The sequence below is a fragment of a genome, unplaced genomic scaffold, assembly GCF_019419815.1.
Source record: "Pyrus x bretschneideri cultivar Hongxiangsu unplaced genomic scaffold, Pyrus_bretschneideri_v1 Contig34, whole genome shotgun sequence".
Taxonomy (NCBI): domain Eukaryota; kingdom Viridiplantae; phylum Streptophyta; class Magnoliopsida; order Rosales; family Rosaceae; genus Pyrus; species Pyrus x bretschneideri.
The window spans coordinates 646,339-666,751 of NW_025999657.1; the positions used below are offsets into that span (position 1 = coordinate 646,339).

Genomic DNA, 20,413 nt, shown 5'->3' on the forward strand with positions numbered 1-20,413 from the left:
GAATGTCTTAATAATTTGATATTTGTCTAATTTTTGCAAAGATGATCTATGAATGATGAATTGAAATATAAACAGTTCAGATGCTTAAAAAAAGTTACAAAATGAGAATCGTGTGTCAAAATGTGAGTAAAATTGTGCCACCCAATCCTAACCCTATATATACACCAAAAACCGCCAATATGTTGCAGGACAAGGATTGTCTGCCCTCCGACTTCCGGTGCCCTCCCATGCCCTCCTGTTTTGTGTGGTCACGATTAAATCACGTCAACATTTTATATTGTTTTTTTAATAGAGATAATAAGACAAAAATAAATAGTAATATAAAATGTTGACGTGGCGTAACCGTGACCACACAAATAGGAGGGCATCGGAAGTGAGAGAGCATACAATCCTTGTCCTATGTTGCACCACCATCTCTGGCTCTTGGTGCAGTGGCAGTACTTCTCTTTCCAATTTTGCAAAAAGTCCCAAATTCGAATCTTCCCTACCGATTCATTGAACAAGACAAATTCAGTCATCTTATGTTATTATGCAAGTCATCTGAGAGAATAATGTTTCAAACAGCAAGAAAGAACCTCAAAAGGCAGAAGACCAGATACAAATATTATGACTAATTCGAGAATAGGGAATGCAAGATGAATAACTTATTTAACTGATAGTTCGAACAAAGTGTTACAAGCTAAGGACCGTCGTCTCTTCCGGACAACGAAATGTCTGTCACATAATTATATATGGAACCAAGAACCGGTCGATACTAAGACTAGGAGAGTGATACAAAGCTTCAAGTTCTATCTGTAACAACAAAATTCTCACATGAAATAAACACATGGGACGTGAATTAACACGCCCGGCATCAACCTGAACTTGAAGCGAGGATACAGAAACTTCTACAGAAAAGTTACAGTTACATGATGGTACCATAATCTCTTACAAAGACTAGGTATCTATTTTTCTATCTAATTCCAGGAAGGATAATGTAAGCGACCGCATTGCATTGCAGGCGACCAATCCCAAATTCTATTCGATGTCATCAATCCAGTCACCATATATCCTACTGATTTTGTCTGGTCCCTTCCATTTCTGATGGGCTCGCGGCCCTGATCTCTGAATTACAATGGATGATCTTTGTGACGGGACTCCAAGGTGATAAACATCAGAATGAGAAACTAGAGGGACTGATACTACCACAGCATCTCCTGGAGTTTTCGAAGGCATTGCTCCCTGCTTATTGTCAGGGGCGACTGAAGAAGAATCTCTAGTTTCTCCCTCCACAAGCCCACCACCATACCGGTGTAATTCTGCAGTCAGAATTTCAGAATATCAAAGTCAGATACTGAAATCGTTATACAATTAGTCACGAGAGATATTGCACACGCTCGAACCAAAACAGAAAAACAATCCTCAGATAGCGGGAGACAAATCATCCATGTTCCAGACAATACATTAGCATGCTACTCTTCAGTGGCAGAAAAGTTTTAAGTCCAACAGATGATGTCAAGTGCTTTCACATAAGAGCATATTTGCATTTATTGTCAACTAAGCGTGAAGACTCGTTAACTTAACAGAAATATCACCATGCAAATTTGTATGAACACTTTCTTTTCTTTCATTTTTTTGCCAGAACTTGCACCGATACGTCAGTAGCCAATAAACTAAAATTTAGAGAAAACAAGTAAACAAACAAATGCACTATCTACTATCACTACCAAACAAGCTCATAATACAACAGTAAGCACTGCATAGCCAAACTAGATCAAGTTGTACAACAATAGTATGCATCTACGTGATCCTTGCTTAAGCTTTATATCTTGTGGGTAAATTCCATCTGTGCCTCCTCTCATGGAAGATGCAGGATTTTTCCTAGATTTTGATGCACAAGTCAAACCACCAATGACCAAAAGTTGATCAGCTCAAAAGTGTGGGCTGGCCACATCCTCTTAAGCTTGTCCCTAATTTGAATTTATCCCCATCTGTATACCTGGTCAGGTGATATACATTGGTGGTTTACCACTATTCCCAAAACCTTAAGTTCTTAGGAATGTCAATAAACTAACCCATCTCACATGCAAGCCCATTCTGCACGTGGGGAGGGAGAGGTATTCAGAGACAGAAGCATACAGGTCCAGCCCCACTCTGCACCTTGTAATCCTACAATGAACTGAGAATGGGGATTAGATTTTGAACCAAGGACCTGCTAGACAAACAGATCCCAAAACTTTAAGCTGTTAGGATGTGAAGCCAATATTTGTTTTAAACATTAACAGTGGGAAAACGCCCCATGTTTCTGAGAAATTTCCACTGAAGACACTAGAAAGAGAGGATTTGTCTTCTCCCTCGTTAAAGACATGATTGGAGTAAGAAACTTATATAGCTTGTGTTTGTTTATAAAGCCCACATCAATGTCCTCTCAAATAGGAGGAATAAAAAGAAAAAAGAATATTACTAAGAATATCTGTCTTCTTCTCATAAGTTTGTTAGTATCTAAGAAACAAATTATAAGCGCGCACATATATATGCTCAGAGGCAGATCCAGACAATAAGAATTCCACAACTATCTCGGTGTCAGCAGTGTAGAGTCGATACACCATCTCATTCTCTACCGCTAATTATGTTGAAGCTTTGTTTCTTCTAATCTTATGGAGGCTCAGGTGGTATGTTTTAAACAAGCAATGAAAAAAATGGAATAGAGCTTCTAACTAGGAACTTCCCTAGCCTACAATAAAAGATGCTTTTATTAATAATTCCCATAATACGAGTGGCCTTCTTAGTTAGACTTAAGCCTCTTTTGGACTGATTGTTCCGTACCAGCCTCTCTGTTAAGGTTTTTTTTTTTTTAGTGGGTTGGGGAACAGCTCCAGAACCCCTGATGACTTGATGATTGTTCGAGGGTATTATTCAGCTGTTCTTCCTTCCTAATCTCTAATCATACTCATGTAAAATTATATTAATAATTAAGAGACAGACAAACTATTCAGTTGTCCATATCAGCATAGGCAACTTCAATAACACCACGGTTCAAGGCCATAGATAGTTTAGAAAAAATGAAAGATAGAAGAGATTAGGGGAGAAGTTCACACTTTCCTGTCATAACCAATAACATAGGTGGACGAGTAAGCAATAATTCAACAATTTAGCTTGCATATTTCTGCTCAGGAACCTCTTCCTCTAAATTCCCCTATAGATTGGGTCAAATAAAGGATGGGATGAGTGGTTTTGAATAAAACCTCATGATCTTGCAATCCAGAACTTCTGTCCTAACATCAGAATTGGGCTTTCCCAGGCTCTCTATGAAAGACAACAGAACACAGAAAGGTGTTGACAAGCATCTTTGCTTTATGACGAAAAAGAAATATTAATGCGTCAATGTTTCTTTTTGTGTGTGTGTGGGTGGGGTGGTGGTGGGGGGGGGGGGGGGGGGGGGGGGGGGGGGGGGGTTGGGGGGTTGTGGTGTTTGAGGAAAGGAACACGGGTAACTAACTCTTTGTTAATGATGCACCAAAACAAGAAGTAAACGAGTACAAATTTTGAAACTATTGGAAAATAAACTCAAATAGTAGTTGCCATAATTGAATCACTATAACATACTCAGTTTCTTCGCAAAATCAAGAACAAAACAACAGCGGAAATTGAGAACATCAGGCATCCATGTAAAGAAACTGAAACCAGTATATATGGAAGCCCAAGCAAGACGGCTAGCTCTATTAAAATTTAAGTGAAAAATGACAACAAGGAATGATTTACTACTATAGAAATTGGATTATTCTCATCCTCAAAACAGATACCTATTAGAGCATGGAAAATTGCTGAATTTCAAAACTGGAGCTACAAAGACAAACACTAGCCTACCTAAAGAATTAACATCAATTGTTTTCGTTGTCTAAGAAAAAATGGAAAAAGTAAATGAATCATACCTGCTACACCATGAGCAAAATGGCATTTGCTTCCAAATGGGCAATATCCTGTCAATTCCCACTTATTGCAAATCCTTGTTTTCCAGTTTGATGGCTTGTTATTTGCTCCATTCACAGCAGCAGCAGCACCGCCATATCCTCCAGGACCTAAACTTATTGCCACACTCTCTCGATTCTTTGACTGCTCATCATGAAGAAAAGTGCAATTATCCCCATAAGAACACCCTTCCTCAGTATAAAACTTCTTGCAATGCCTCCCTTTATAGGATCTTAGAGTCTCCACACCATAACCTGTAGAGACGATTGGAATTTGATACTCTTCCCTTGGCTCTGAAGATACAGCCTTTTCTTCCTCATGGGCAGCCACAATATCTTGCCAATTTGGTGGCGGTCTCCGAAGCTCCTCAATGCTATGAGCAAAGTTACAATTGGTGACATAGGGGCACGTCCCAGCACGGAATTTGCAACAAAGTTTGGTTTTGAAGAACATTTTCCCAATGGCTTTCGACCGGTTAGATGAAGTTGCATCTTGGGAGTTCCTTGATTTCTTATTTGGAGGTTCGCTTCCAGAGCGACTTTGCGATTGCCTTTGATCATAACTTGAGTTGGACATGGTGTCCGCCATCGCATCACCATTATTCCAAACTCGGTACTCATCCTCCGTAGCCCAAACTGCTTGGTCACCAGACCAAATATCACCACCACTATTCCCAGTGATTACCTGGACCGCATTGCTGTCTCTACCATAATCCATTGGAATTTGGAAGTACAATTCCTCAACAACAAAGTAGAATGCTTGAAACAAAACAATACGGCTCTACAAAAACCCTAAGACCAAAATACCCACAAGCTGAATTCACCAAAATTCTATAAAAAAAATTCTGAAAATCCGAAAGAAAAAAAAACAACAATTGGGAAATGGGTATTTCAAAAACACATCTAACACACAAATTACAGAGCTTTTAGCTATGAAACTTCCCCAGAAAATAACAAGTACCCACTACTATTACTACAACAACAACAACAAGTACAAGAGATCAAAGCAAGATACAAAGAGGAGAAATAGGAAAGTGAAAGACTTTACCAAGTTGGAATTGCAGTTGGATCTACAGCCTCCAAATGTCCAAAAGATAATTGTCAGAGCAAAATGGGAAAGTGTTGATGCATAAATAAAGGGAAAGTGGTAGAGAAATTGATAGGAGCGATGAAATTAATGAGGCAACGAAGAAAGAAAGAATGAGAATTTAGATATAGATTTGATTCGGAGAGCCCCCAAGAGGAGGAGATTTCCCAAATTTTCACATTAAGGGTTGTAATTTCTGGAGGAAAGACTTGGACGAGATTCTCTACTTTTGTTCCATTTTTAACCATTTCTGGCCATTTCCTATTTTCTTTTCCAACTTTTTGTCTTTTACCACGGAAGACATCCTGAGCGTGCGTTTGTGTTGTAGGAGATTTTCAGGAAAATGTAAAATAGTTGGTTTTTCTGAATTTTTACTTTTCTTTTGGGCTGATTACACAGAGTAATTTATATAAAATGGATTTATCGTCACGAAGTGTTTTAATTTAATAATTCAATGTTTTGTATTTAAAATTTTATAAATATTTTTTTTTTATTGAAAAAAGACGCCACAGTAACTGTGGACACAGGAAAACTTACTCGTATCGTTATTTTATTAGATATGAGATGACATTAGTTTGCTCATTTCCGCTCATTTTAAAATTTTGTTTGACATATATTTTTTTTTCTTTTGGACAAAGGTAAATTTTATTACTAGACTAAGCAACCATACACAAGAGGTCCAAATACAAGTTAAGCACATCAAAAGAAATGAAACCCAAATTAAGCAACACAACAAGGGGCACAAACACACAAGTTGGAGCCCGAAAACAAAAACACACCAAACAAAAAACCTAGCGTTCTGCAAACACCGACATTGCATAAACAGAGCATCTCCACAAGTGTGATCCAACGCCCCCGACCACTACCAAGAATCCAAACCCTAGAAAAGAGGAAAAAGGAGACTCCAGCATCTTATATTACACACCACACCAAACACAACCACATATCGAAAGAAGCCAGTGGACAACCCTTCAGTGACAATGTCAATAAACGCAAATAGATAGAAGGTGGTGGTGTATACACTTGTGTCGAACCTCTACATAGCTTTTGGAAGAATCAGAACCAAGCACGGTGAAGAAGAATGATTGCAGATCAAAATTGAGGTTGAAATGATAAAGGTCGGAGCCAACTCGGAAAGGGAGTGGAGAAAATGGAAGATTCAAATTGAGGATGATCGACGAGAGACTTGGATGTGGATGGACATGCAAATCGAAAATGGGTCTAGCGCTGAATAGCAAGGGCGCGATGGCATGGCAAACAAAAGTAAAAAGAAGCAAATGAAAACAAAAAGACAGAAGAAAGAGAAGATAAATAACATGAAATGACTATCACCTATCTTGGTCACATCTAGGGTTGGCAACGACGCGGTTGATGAAAACTAAAAACACTCACATGACGGTGAAAAAGCTCCCACAAAAAGAGAGAAGTACTCTCACAGACGGAGCGCAATAACTTTTCTGGTATCATTATTGCTTATATAATTTTAGTTTTGACCATCAAAAGCATCTATTTTACATGCTACTTAGTTGATTAAAAACATTTAGCGCTCAATGTCATGTTGTTTCTTATGTGTTTGATTCTATCTCCTTCAAAAGAAAATATGTTCTTTATTTAAAATTACAATCAACTGAAATTCGTTGAATTTTCCATATAAAATAAATCGAAAAATGAGCTTAACAACACATAGATAGCATGCAAATGGCTAAAATAAACGTTTTGAGTAAAGAGAATAGCATATAATAATGTCATATTCGTCACATGATAGATAGAATCAAGGGCTCTTTTAATTTAGATACCAATTTTAAGAAAGTTTAGATACGAATGAAGAAGTCAACCAAAATAATTGTATAAATACTATTGTAATTAAAAATAAGGAAAACTAACGAATATGACTTGACAACCTTGAGTTTTAATGATAATGACAAAATAAAGAATAAAGTGAATGGTACCATGATTGACTTTTTAGTGTAAAAATGTGATTTTTCGTTAAAGTGAACAGTACCGATAGTTTTTCATTAAAGTTCGTAAAAATAATTACATGGTTGCTCAATCCTATCACGTTTTCCAACCAACCAAGTTTTTAAGCGATTAGATGATCAATTTATTTGGCGACCAACCGATCAAATTTTTCCGATCTCAAGGTCACTAACAGTTACTTTCAAAAAACATGTTAACATAAGAATTTTTTTATAAGTTCTGAAATTTTATTCTGTATATATGTAAAAATAATAATAAAATCACATAACAAACATAAGTTACAGTTATTGCTATTTTTTATGTCACTATTAAAAAAATGACTTGAAGTCATTACCTTTTTGCATTAGTAATGGATGAGTTAACTAGACATATTCAATATGATATCCCTTGTTTTATACTTTTTGCAGATGATATAGTGTTGATAAATAAACGCATGGGGGAGTAAATGAGAAGTTAAACCTTTGGCGGGAAGTGTTGGAATCTAAAGATTTTTGCCTAAGTAGGTCAAAGACAGAGTATATGGAGTGCTGATAGGAGCATATTCATGCGACTTAAATGGCTTGTTCTCGTGCATTTACGTTATGTTTCTTTAGTTATTTTAGTCCTTTATGCTTCTTTTGTGTGTTTTCAGGTTCTAAGGGCAAAGTATGCAAAATGGTGCATTTTGGTGCATTTTGGAGTAGTTTGGGGCGTTAAATGGATTGCATATACTTGAAGCCAAGTAGATGGACGAAATTGAAGACCAAAAGAGGCCCTTTGTACCAGAAATTCACACCAACACATCCCATTTCAGATTGCATTCCAATCATTCCAGCCAAGCCACATGCACTCCCTTTAATTTAGTCAACCTAGCTGTCAAAGCACATGCACATTCACCCTAATCATTCACATACACAATCTGCCATCATTCACACATTCATTCCACATGCATTCCCTTCACAAATCAGCCACATGCACTTTGCCTTTCATCATTGCACTATAAATCAGCCACATGCACCCATAATCATTCAATCAACTTTGCACATGCATTCATCATCATAACCTAGCTGTCATTACCCTTTAATCACATGCATAAATCAGCCACATGCATCTCCCATCACCATTCCAGATTTCCACCAAGTTCCTAGCTGTCATATTCCCTCATTTTCACCTATAAATAAGCATCCATTGTAGCCACAATTCATTCATTCCCATTCATACACAATTCATTCTTCCATACACATTTCAGTCACAAACACCAACCATTCCCTTGTGCCGTGGCCTCCTCCTTCCATTTTCACCACTCCCTAAACCATTCACACCATCAAACTATCCTTAGACCTTGTGCTACAACGAAGAGGAAGATAAGAGGGCCTAAACGTTCATACAATTCAAGTTTGAGTTGTTGGAATGTTTAGGTGTTTCTTTGATTTCAATGTTTAATTTCAATACTCTTTGTTTTGTACGAATGAGGAATGGAAGAGAAGAGGGCCTAAACGTTCATACAATTCAAGTTTGAGTTGTTGGAATGTTTAGGTGTTTCTTTGATTCTCTTTGTTTTGTATCATGAGGAACTAAACCCCCCCCCCTTGGCTAGGGGGGATTCGAAATATATGTTTATGCTTGCAATATGATTTGATTACTTCTAATTGCATTTCATAAGTTGTGGATTCAATTTGTTTAACTGTTTGATTGATAACTTATTTATGTATGTTTATTGAGAGTACACGCTTAATTTTCATGCATGAATATGACGCTAGAATATAAGTGAGTTTCACCTAATAGTTACGAACTTATATTCACAAGTAGTGGAGGTTGCTTATAAACAATCGCGTTAAACGAATTCTTGGCATAAGTTTCATGCAATCATAGTAACGAATGCCTCGTCAACACTTATAATTTTCATAGAGCGTAATGATTCTTGCTTGTATCTCTATTATGCAATCATGTAGGGGACTTGTGGGGAATGTTTTGGGTTGTCGTATGCAATCATCCAATTCAATAACGTTAGGAAGATTTGAAGGTTAATTAGTGCATCACGGTTAACTCGGGGTGTGGAGAATTCATGGTTTATTGAAATGCAATTGGAAATCTTTTTATTATGCAAGTGTAACATGTGTGGAGATGAACCCCTTAGCTAGTCATCCCATCCATTCAAATCCATCACATTCATATTTACATTCTGTTTTTAATTAGAATCTGTGCAATTAGTTTAATTTCGTCCAAAACTCAATCCCCCCTTACTTTAATGTCCAAATTAGTTAGAAATCAATTTAGTTTGTGTTTTTAAGAGTCTTGAGTCAAGTTACAACTTAATTTCGTCCAAATTTGGGTTTAAGGTCAGAAACTGCCTAGTTAGTGTTTTTAGGCAGTTTTGAGTCTTTTGAACTTGTTTTGAGTCCTTTGAGTCTTTGTATTGTTCAAATTAGTTAGAAAGTGTTTTGGTTTGTGTTTATAAGTGTTTTGATTCAATTTGTTACCCAAATTCGTCCAAAGTACTCAAAGTGCTCAAAACTGCCCAGAAAGTGTTTTTAAGGCAGTTTTGAGTGTTTTGGTGCTGTTTTGAGTCTTTTGGTTTGTTTTAGTGTTTTAAAGTTTAGTTTTGCATTCTTTGAGTCTAGTAGAGTGTTTTATATTGTGTTTTTACGTTTTTGAGTAAAATCCAAGTGATTAACAATCCCTCCTAATCCCCGGTCCTGAACGATCCCTACTTACATTCTATACTACAATTGTCAAAAAGAGGGTTTAATTTGTGTGCGTATAATTCTCGCATCAAGTGCAAGTTCGGTGAGAATGTGGGTTCAAATGAGATAAGGGTGAGGATTGCAGACATGAAGTACCAAAGAGTGAGCGCTTTCGTTATCTTGGATATATCTTGCAAAAGAGCAAAGAATTGGATGAAGATCTTAACCATAAAACACAAGCTGGATAGATGAAGTGGACAAGTGCATCGGGAGTATTGTGCAACCGACATATATCACCAAAACACTCGAGGGAAAAATTTTACATGTGAAACCCCGTACCCAGATTTCACAATTCAATGTTTCGTATTTTACAATTATGGGAATTTATTTTATTTTCATTAAATTTAGAATTTTTGTATATATTCATTAAAACCTCGTAGACCTTTCGAGGTCACCTTTTTTTTTTTAATAGAACTCGACTCGAAGAGTGCATAGGCGAAACTGTTCACAAAACAGAATTGTACAGAAGGAGAAATTAGCGAACAAAGTTAGGGGCATTTTCATCAATTGGGATTTATTTATGTGGAGGGCTCCAAGATGGTAGGAGAAGACCTACCATTTGATAGTTGACTCGAAACCCCTCTCGACTCGCGGATGACCCAGGTTCTCATGTGATCTCGTTATGTAGACTAAAATCTAGTGAGACATACTCGTTTGTTTTCATTGAGTAATTTTGAAACTTTACGTCCTTGCCAATTAATATATTCAGAAATTTTAGAGCTTAAAAGAAGGGTGAACTAAGAATGGATTGACCTCGTTTCGGGGTATATAGGCAGTTTAACAGGAAGGTTAGATGTAACCATGTGATAAAAGAAAAGTTACGACGTTATTGGACTAATGATTTGTGTATTATTCATGTCTCAGAGGCGAGACATAATAGATGAACAAGTACGTGATGACGTCACGTGTTAACCTTGGACGTATCTTGGGAGATCGGAGTGTGACATTATAGGATGACAATAAGGCCAGCAACGCTTTATGGCACAGAATATTGGGCTGCTAAGTATCACTACATGCAAAAAAATGAGTGTAATGGGGATGTGAATGTTTCATCGGATGTGTGGGCACACAAGAAAATACAAAATTAAAAACAATGATATCTAAGTTAAAGTAGGAGTGGTTGCAATTGAAGATAAGATGAAAGAAAACTAGTTAAGGTGGTTTGGACATGTGAACCGAAGACCTACATATGCTCTGATTAGAAGATGCGATTATGAGATGGAGGCTCAGGGAAAAAAGAGTGAGGAAGACCTAGGAATCTAAGAAAAGACATGGATTACTTGAAACTAACAGAAGACTTGGGGCAAAACCGAGCAGGGTGACGTATTAGGATTCATACAACGACCCCACTTAGTGAGATACTACTTTGTTATTGTTGGTGTTGTAATGATGGTGGCTTCACACTAGTAGCTTATATATGGGTCATTTGCAATGGGGGTAAAAGTGTAGATGCCCCTATAGTTATAAATATTTTAGCCCACGTATGTTGTGGCTTAATTCAAAGCCTATTGTTTGGTGAACTAAGACTCAAACAAAAGAAGTAGAAAGGAAAGAAGATGTTGTTATACATTTGAAGAACACTCTTTGCAAATGCACTTGCATTTGCAAAGTATTCATTTAAGTGAGGGCCTTTACTCTTTGCTACTTTCTCCTTTAGTGTAGAAATTTCGAAAGCCCCAAAGAAAGGAGGCCTCTAATTTCTCCATATCAAGTTGAGATACGAATGACAGAATGAGAGATGATTGATCTAGAAAGAAGTTGATGATAGTGAACTTCCTCTTGATGGTCGGTCGTATGTCATTTGAAAATGAGAGTGATGTTTTTCCTGTACTCTTAACAAAGCCTTAAAGAAGGCTAGTGTTATGACTCCCCTTATATAACTCTCTTCTATTTTAGTGATTTAAAGAATAAACACTAGAATTATTTCTATATGGTCAGCCTCCCCATAGTTATTGGGTTTTTAGGCCTTTTGGGTTCATGTTGTCATACACTTTGGTTTACTGAGCTTAATGAAGCCCAAATCTTCCTTGAAATATAATTCGAACTCATTCGTTTAAATAATTAAATTATTAATTATCTCAACCTTAAACAATTAAATTATTTAAACTATAGTTAACCATCTCAGTTAAGTTTCTTCAATCTCTACCTTACTCAGCGTACGATTCATTAGATCTAACCAGCGAGAAAGTGGATGATTAGAACTCTTACTAATTCATTTTGAATTAAAACTTCTTTTAATTCTCCTTTTATTGATAATTAGTGTTTACTAATCTTTAGGGCTTCCAAAACCCCGTGATTGGCGTCTAACAATATGGGACCTAAGGTAACCAAAAGCAGTGGAAAACTTATTCAATTGGAATTACAATGCAACATGATAATTTTTCTAATTCAATACTCTTGATCACATTGTTTTTCTTTTCATTTTATTCATGTCTATTATCCCATGTGATTCACTCATCTTTATTGTTGTGAGTGTGATTTGGAACGTACTTCCTAAATAACATCCACGTGCTATGGCCTGAGCTTCTTAAATCATATCATAGAGTATTCTCGTTCTATGGTTGAAGGTTAGAGATCTCTTGTTGTACATTTAATATCAATTTAGTAAAAAATGAAATAATTTCAATGTTCATTACATGTTAGTAAACATGTCATACATTTAACATTTGTCAAGGGTGCTAAACTAATTAATTAGTTAAAAAAAGAATTTAGAACTTTGAATCATGGAGAAATATAATGGAGATGAATGAGACCGGAACTACGTAGCCCTCATTACAACTTACAAAAACTTTGATTTTTTTTTATTTTTTGGAAAATTGAAGCATTAGTTCTTAAACTATGATTGCATTGTAGCTTTATACATGTTTAACAAAATGTGGAACATTAGTCCTTCATGCTAACTTTGCAAGAATTTTTGTATATCAATTTTAATCGGTTTTTAATTAAAAAATCAAAGCTACAATTTGGTCATAGTTCGGAGGTTAATTAATGCTCGAATTTATTCTTTTGACTTCTGAAACAAACAACACGAAAATTTCCAGTTTTAAAAAAAGTAAAAGAAATAAGATATATATATATATATATTTTTTTTTTAACAAACGATATTATTAAGCACACAAATAAATATAGCACTTACAAAAACATGCTTTCTTAATAATATATGCCTTTAATTAAGTGACCAACATGTCACACACACACATATATATATAATATAAGCAAATCGCCCTTCAACACTCTTGAGATTTGCTCTTAAATTCCACCATCAATTTATTTAATTTCTTGTTGCTTATCCTCTGTTGAGGGATACTCATATCTTGGTCCTGGCCTTGTGGATTTGAAGGGGCAGAAGGAGTCAACTTCCGAGCAAGCTCTAGAGCATCTTCAGCCCGATTGATGATGTTGTTGAAGCACAGATATCGACCGTAGGACGAGACATCTTCAAAAACGCAGATGTGTGCATCGACTAAGAAATCAGTATCGACGGTCACGAGCACGCCATCTTCGTACATCTCAGCCGCTCCTTTCAAATACGGGTTGGTGATGGACAAATCCGGAGCCATCAGCAACCCTACATTCATAGACACCATATTCAAGCTCCTGTCCATTGCAAGGGCCCACGCTGTCTTCTCTGCTAGGGTTTTTGATAATGCATGCCACAACTGTCCAACAACAAATACATATGGATAAGTGAAGTTTAGTAATTTGTTGGTTCAGGTTGAAAGTGGGATCGGATCACATTCCTACCGACTCACAACACTCAAACTACTGATCAACACTGGGCTCACGAACCGCATCGCGTCGACATCTACATGCATGAGTCATTTATGACCGTTGAAAACGACGATAAATTTTTTAATGTGTTGGAATACGTTTTGAAAGTATAATACTACAATTGGTTGAAAATTGAAAAAAAATTCAACCAATTGTATTATATGATATTTAGCGTAATGATCCATTTTTCCTGCATACTGGAATCCTCATCTCCAAATAATGCGTGTGGCGACACATCTCATCAAGAGTTAGAACTTAGAAATGGTCCATGCAAGTGGCGGCAGAACTCCCAGTTTCCCAAGATGTGGCTGCGCATCGGGCCACCAACCCGTACCATACGTATAATCATTTTACAACACACACGCATTTGACTAAACGACTCTTTGTTTTCTTTTGTTGGAATGGACTAACTGATGAGTTGAAAAAATTGTAAAGATATAATATTTACCTTGAAACTACGACAGAAATTGACATCACTCCAGTGCCGTTCATCCAAATCCAAATCGAGAGCCGTCGATTTGCGATCATTTCGCCAAAAGACGGCAGCAGCGGAAGATGTAAACACAATTTTGTCTATTGTTTCAGTTCTTGCACATGCTTCTAGTACGTTGTGCGCTGCCCGAACCTCTACTTCCGCTATGTATTCCTGCACGCAACATACATATACATAAAAACCGTTGTAAATTTAATGGTACGTAACATGAGTGCTACAAATATTTCCGTTATATTTGATTTTTATTACTGTTAGAATTTTTTATTTCCACAATTGATTGAATCCAACCCAGTATATTGAAAAGGTTTCTTATAAAACATTCAAAACCTGAGAAAACAATCAACGTATGATGTCCGACTTTTGACTAGTTCTCAAGAAATAATAATTAAGAGGCTGATTGATTGTGTTACGTTGATCTAATTATTAAAAAACATACCGTCTATTTCCCTCCGCCTCCTGGTAATGTTGATATTTTAATAAAAAATAAAAAAAACTAAAAAATAGATATATAGATACAGTGTATGGTGTTTGAAGAGAAGGAAGTGTTTCCCTAGGTAGTTGGGAGCCGACTTAGCTTATACTTTTTCTGCTACTTCATAATTTAAATTTAAATTTTCTTATTAACATTGTAAAATATTATGCGAAAAAAATGAAGTGTCAGAAAGTACATAGAGAGTCTCACTTTGAAGAAAATCTACTTAGCATTCTCCTTTATAATCTAGCTGATGATGGTAATGTATCGACTTAGCTTTCTAATAGTCTAGTTGCTGATATTAATGTACCAACTCGTATTTGATCATTAATAATCAGTTTACTATTTAAAAGAAAAATAAGGGCCAAACCCAGGAGATTGCATGAAAATTGGATCCCTTATCGGATCAGAGAAAGGTTAACTGCATCTGTTATAATGTCCGACTTTTGACTAAAGTTCCTCTTTATTTCTTATTCACCAAATATGCTCCTTTTCATTTGGTTTCTTGGTCACATGATAATACAAAATCTATACAAAATCTAGAAAAAGCAAATGATATATAATTATATATCACTTTCAAACTTCTATTCTTGCCACAAGAGAGCACCTCCAATCATTTCCATACACTAATTCTGTAATCATTATTTTTTTGGACGAAGTGACAACTTCATTAGCCAATTACGCGATCATCTTAAAATGTCGAGTGTATAATAACTTTATTTTAAAAGAGATTAGTTAGTGATTTTGTTATGTTAGTTTATTTTTTTGAAGATAGGAAAGACTCATAGAATTTACATTAGTTTTCAAGCCATTTTCAAACCATTTTCAACCCTTTATTTTGTCCTTATCATTAAAACTCAAAGTTTTCAAGTCATTTTCATTAGTTTTCCGATTAATAAACCCACAATCAGTAACTAAACTCTAACCATTACGTAACTTTTAACGTGCGTTTTGTTCTGGCAAAAACCTTAAGATGCTTTCATAAAGAAAAAATAAGCTCTTTTTGACAGATGGAGGGTGATTTTGAAATTTTCAATCCATTAACTAAAATATAAATTTATTTATGCAAGAGTTGAATTATTGATTTATAGACTATTAGCTGTATAAGTTTACCAAGTATTTGTTATTCTTTTTGGACACCATTTACCGAAGTCTTCCACTTCTTGATTTACATATAACCATAACATCCTGCTTTTGTTATTGGATTACATATCAATCTGCTACTACTTAATTCGAGAGTTACAGTTAGATAATAGACAACATTAATTAGCTAAGTTCCTCATGTATGCGTTTGTAGAATATCCTACTGATAATATTAGTCTTTGCTTTGCAATCTAAATTCTAATAATTAGCCAAACCACCAACAGCTACAATCTTTGCATCATTGTTTTCGCATGTTTCCCAGCTCTTTTCATTTGATTTTGGTTTTTTATTTTTTAAATGAGTGTAAAGATAAATTTACATCCTTGAATTGGGTTTGTGAGGATAATTTAGGCAATAAATTTAAAGAGATATTGAAAGTTTAATTAAAAACAATATGAGTGTAAAGAGCAAGCTGGATGCAGAAAGAGATTCAACGGTTCAAATAAAATTTCCCACAGAGAAGATCAGCAAATTAAACACAGAATTTCTAGTGCAGTTGATTAACAAAAGGGTTCGTTTACTAAACATTTCATCTTTTAGTTCTATTGAAGAAAAAAACCTGAAAGCATTCCGTAACTATTTTCAGTTTTCAGCTTAAAAAAACGAAAACAAAAAGATTATCAAGTGAGTCAATTGGGGAGAAAGAAGGTACATACATCGCAGTCAGGCTGATCTTGTGGAGGCTCAAATGAATAAAACAAGCCGGAACAGCCCTTGAGAGCGTCGAGCATGCTCTGGTAGTCGAACGGATCCAGATCGAAAACTTTGAGCCTCGTTTTGTCACAACAAATCCCACCCAACCACGCTTCCCCTAATTAATCAACACACCCCAAGAACAATGTTAATTAACGATAATAATCCAGAACTAAACAAAAGTAAAAAGCTTCATTAAGCTAAATTTAAAAACCCACCATGCCTCTGACGGGCAGCATGGACCGTGTAACCCTTTTGCAGCAGGCGCTCTGTGAGGCTGGCGCCTACGTGACCTGATGCATCCATTACGCATACTGCTGCTGCTGGTGCCATTTGTGTCTCTCTGTATGAGAGAGGGAGAGAAAGAGGCTTTTGGGGTTTGAAGGTCCGAGCGGGCAATATTAGGGAGGTTGCAGGTTCCGGGTAGATGGAGAGGAATCAAGTTTATATATATAGGCACGACAAGTAGTCCCGCACGTTACTTACCAAGCGCCACAGAGCCAGCAACAATTGTAGAAAGTATGTATTGCGCTCGTCACGCTCTTGTTGACGTTCCAGAGATCGCGATTATTGCTAATTTATTTGCTTGACAGTTTACGTTTTTACAATTTAGCAGTTTGATTAATACGGTATCAGAGTTTTAAATTTAGGGGTGTACTTAATTAGATAAAGATTTTAGCGCCGCTTAGTACTACGATCTAATGATATTTATTTTGAATTGTAAGTAGGAGTTTTTGGGTTCGATTATGGTAAAAAACGAATTTGAACCACATTATGCTAGCCCATTATGAGGCTTAGCTCACTCATGATCCCTTAATATAAATAATATCGTTTGTTAAAGAAAAAAAAGAGTTAAGAATTTTAATCTCCCTAACATTATTCTTTCATAAAACACCATATATATATATATATTCAATTATTGTTTTTAAAATATTTTAAAAAGTTATGCATTTTGATGAATTTGGTGGAATTTTCTAGTGTACTTTAGGCTTTTAAAAATCAGGCTTATACCTAAAATTTTGAAGGAATTCACCTAAAATTTTAAAAATATTGGTTTTTTTTTTTTTTTTTAAACCAAATTTCAAAAATATTGGTTGATTACACTCAAATTCTACGAAATTTTATTAACTACTTTAAATTTTAATAATACTCTTTTATTTTCAATCTCGTTCTGATAATGCTTAGGATGCCTTGACATTGGGATTGTTTACCCACTCTTGGTGGTTACAAATAATTATAAGAAAGTGATATTCACACACTTATTCTTATCTTCTAAATACACATATTAGTATTTGGTCATTAATCTGACGATTGAAAATTAAAATTGGTTTGCGTGAGAAGTAGGGAAGGGAAGGCATAGATGGACGGGTGGCTAGCATTCAAAGAACGTGGAGAGGAGGGGAGAGGGGATTAACTCTAGTTGGGAGGTAGTTGCTATTATATGGGGTTTGGTGGGAACATGTGTCTCCATTAAACTTCACACATGTAGTTATACATTCACATACCTACTTCCTCCTTCCCTACCTACGTGATACAACAATTGTAGTTGTTTATTTATATATTTATTTTTAAATCACTTCCAACTCATCCGTTCAAGCAAGTGTCATTTTATTACAATGGTAAAAAAAAGTTTAAGTCATGACATGACGGCGTCAGTGGAACCTCGTCGATGACTAATCAAATATCTAATCTAATAAAATATATCATTGTGTTACAATTACACAAATAAAATATCTCATATTCAACTCATATAGAAAACGATGACATGTTTATGTTGAGTTGCATACTTAGTGGCTGATGCATTGAGTATCTGCCTCAAATCTTTATTCCTTTAAAGTAAATATTGTTATTTATAAATTTAAAAAATAGATCAATAGAAAATTACACTGCCGTTTGGGAGTTTAGGTGCAGTGCACAATAGACCAAAATCCGTTAGTCAAAATTTGGGTCAACAAATAGATCAGGTCTGGTCTGACACTTTACGCGACCATTTACTTTTCGATGCGGAAAAGCTGGATCGGTGGCCATTGTCTGCGTTGTGTCCGAATGGATGAAAGATAAGTTTGAATTTTGGTCACGGATGGACCAAGAAAATTGAGTGATTGCATTCTACCCTAAAATATTTCTCTGTGTTGAAACTTCGTACATATTTCTAGATAGAGATGGACTGAGATATGTTTAAAATTAAATCAACGTTTTAAAAGGAACGGAGTTGATTCGCAAGCCACGTGCATTGAAGCATATAATTTTTTGGAGTATTGCAATCGGTGATTGCCATAGTTAGAGTCTTTTTCTTTAACTCAATATGTTTTGTGTCCAAACTTTTCATCTACCTTGCTATAATTTAGTGTAGAATATCGATTGTAATAAAAAAAAAATTAAAAACCCTTTCAAGCATTGAATTTTATGAGGCAATGGTACTCAATTAACATAATAATAACCCTTGAACAATATTTTCAAGACAGAGACGTTTGGGAAATGGCCTCTTTCCTTGAAAAATAATACTAAAATGACATCTTCTCATTTTAAATTCCTTATCAAAACTCGTTGTTTAATAAACAATACATTAGTTGCTTTGTACTACGATCTAGTGGTATTTCTCTTGTAAGTGAGAGGTTATAAGGTTGAATATCGTAGATGATGAGTTCGATACCAATTTATTCTCTTATTCTTTAGACCAGACATATCATTGTATAGAAACATTAAAAATAAAATACAATAATTTAAAACCAAAAGCAAACAATATTATTTTCTTAAATTTATCAAAAAGGATATGAATTTTTTAAATAGAGCGTTAGCATTAGTGGATTAAATTCTAGTTGTTATGGGAAGGGAAATTGATGAGGATCCAACCCTCATCATGGTGCATATGAATGATTGCTTTCTATCATTACCATTTGGAAAAAGTACATGACTTCTTTGTTAGTGATGGCATGCGCCTTGATAGTGGTATGTGCATTGATAGTCTCAAGAATACAATACTCACCTATTCAAGTATTGTATTCTCAAGTATCTTAAAACATGTTTGTTGATGCACAAAACGAGTTAACTTTAAAATAACATAAAGTGTCAAGTTATGACCTTTGCAAGGTTGCTATGGTCACTTAGCAAGGGTAATATGAAAGAGATAGAGATAGCGAAACAAATACAAACTATACATGGTTCACTCTAAGTTGGACTACATCCACGAGGGTGGAGGAGTTCTCATTAGTAATGTAGAATTTACGTAGTAAAATGGTCTAAGCATAATCATTATTAGTAGGTTCTAATAATGGGTACTACAATAATGGCGTTAGGGAATAATTGTAGAAGAATGGTGTCCTTTTATAGTTGAGGAGAGTTGCATGCTTTCGTCCGTGGTCTATGTGGGACTCTAAGAGTTTTATTTTGATGTTGACACATGTCACATTGTGATTGGCCTCCTGGTTGGAGAGAAACTCTTATCCTTTAGCAGGAGTGCCTCAACACGAATCCTTTCAATGGGCTCTGAAGGTATAAAGTTGACTGATGCTCGTTAGTTTCGGGATTGGTAAAGTGTGGTACAAACAATGTTAAACCCTTTCTAGGAACTTTCAAATCACAATGGATTGAGACCAAGTTAGTTAGGAATATACTACAAAGGTTTAGATAGGACGTATTAGGAATGTACCACATGAGTCCTATAGATGCATATACAAGATTCATGTGAATAAGATTTACAACTAATTACATGTAAGGAGTCATTTACAAATACTTCTTAATAGTGTTTTCTAAAGCTTGTTTGGTGGACCATTAAATTGGCCATAACGTGGCCTATTAAAACATTACAATGTCATAGACAAACTCACAAATTTATTGCAATGTCATATATCTATTGGTTAATCAGTTTATTTGATCGTTAATAGATGACCAAGTTAGTTAGGAATATATTACAAAGGTTTAGATAAGGCGTAATAGGAATGTACCACATGAGTCCTAAAGAGGCATATACAAGACTCACGTAAATCATATTTGCAAATGACTCTTTGTAAGAGTATCTTCAAAGGAAATGTCAAAATCCTAGGTGGAATGCCATTGTGCATATTTGACATCAAAAGTCTCTCCAATCGAAATGTTATTTGCTTACTG

At 35.5% G+C, this 20,413-nt stretch overlaps 2 protein-coding genes across 4 annotated transcripts; both read right to left on the bottom strand.

Annotated features, from left to right (window-relative positions):
* Positions 1-629: 629 nt before the first annotated feature.
* LOC103960453 (zinc finger CCCH domain-containing protein 56) lies at positions 630-5,280 on the bottom strand. Of its 3 annotated transcripts, XM_009372936.3 has the most exons (3): positions 4,996-5,273; positions 3,912-4,739; positions 630-1,298 (listed from the first exon to the last, which is right to left on the bottom strand). In XM_009372936.3, exons 2-3 carry the CDS (start codon positions 4,663-4,665, stop codon positions 1,018-1,020), a joined length of 1,035 nt encoding a protein of 344 aa, XP_009371211.2. In that variant the 5' UTR covers positions 4,666-4,739; positions 4,996-5,273; the 3' UTR covers positions 630-1,017. The 3 variants fall into 3 exon arrangements, with proteins under 3 accessions (XP_009371211.2, XP_048447515.1, XP_048447516.1); XM_048591558.1 differs by having other exon boundaries at positions 3,912-5,272; XM_048591559.1 differs by lacking the exon at positions 630-1,298 and adding an exon at positions 1,320-2,158 and having other exon boundaries at positions 3,912-5,280.
* Positions 5,281-12,787: 7,507 nt separating this feature from the next.
* LOC103960452 (cinnamoyl-CoA reductase-like SNL6) lies at positions 12,788-16,750 on the bottom strand. The gene is made up of 4 exons (XM_009372934.3): positions 16,525-16,750; positions 16,270-16,424; positions 13,954-14,151; positions 12,788-13,393 (listed from the first exon to the last, which is right to left on the bottom strand). The coding sequence occupies exons 1-4, from the start codon at positions 16,637-16,639 to the stop codon at positions 12,962-12,964; spliced, it is 900 nt and encodes a 299-aa protein (XP_009371209.2). The 5' UTR covers positions 16,640-16,750; the 3' UTR covers positions 12,788-12,961.
* Positions 16,751-20,413: the final 3,663 nt, after the last annotated feature.

Bases quoted from the DNA above. Each gene is read 5' to 3' on its own strand.
- LOC103960453 (XM_009372936.3), bottom strand. From the start codon at position 4,665: ATGGATTATGGTAGAGACAGCAATGCGGTCCAGGTAATCACTGGGAAT. The intron at 1,299-3,911 runs GTATGATTCATT...TTCTGACTGCAG, and splicing joins TTTTGCTCATGGTGTAGCAG to AATTACACCGGTATGGTGGT.
- LOC103960452 (XM_009372934.3), bottom strand. From the start codon at position 16,639: ATGGCACCAGCAGCAGCAGTATGCGTAATGGATGCATCAGGTCACGTA. The intron at 16,425-16,524 runs GTGGGTTTTTAA...TTGATTAATTAG, and splicing joins TGCTGCCCGTCAGAGGCATG to GGGAAGCGTGGTTGGGTGGG. The intron at 14,152-16,269 runs GTATGTACCTTC...TGTTGCGTGCAG, and splicing joins AAGATCAGCCTGACTGCGAT to GAATACATAGCGGAAGTAGA.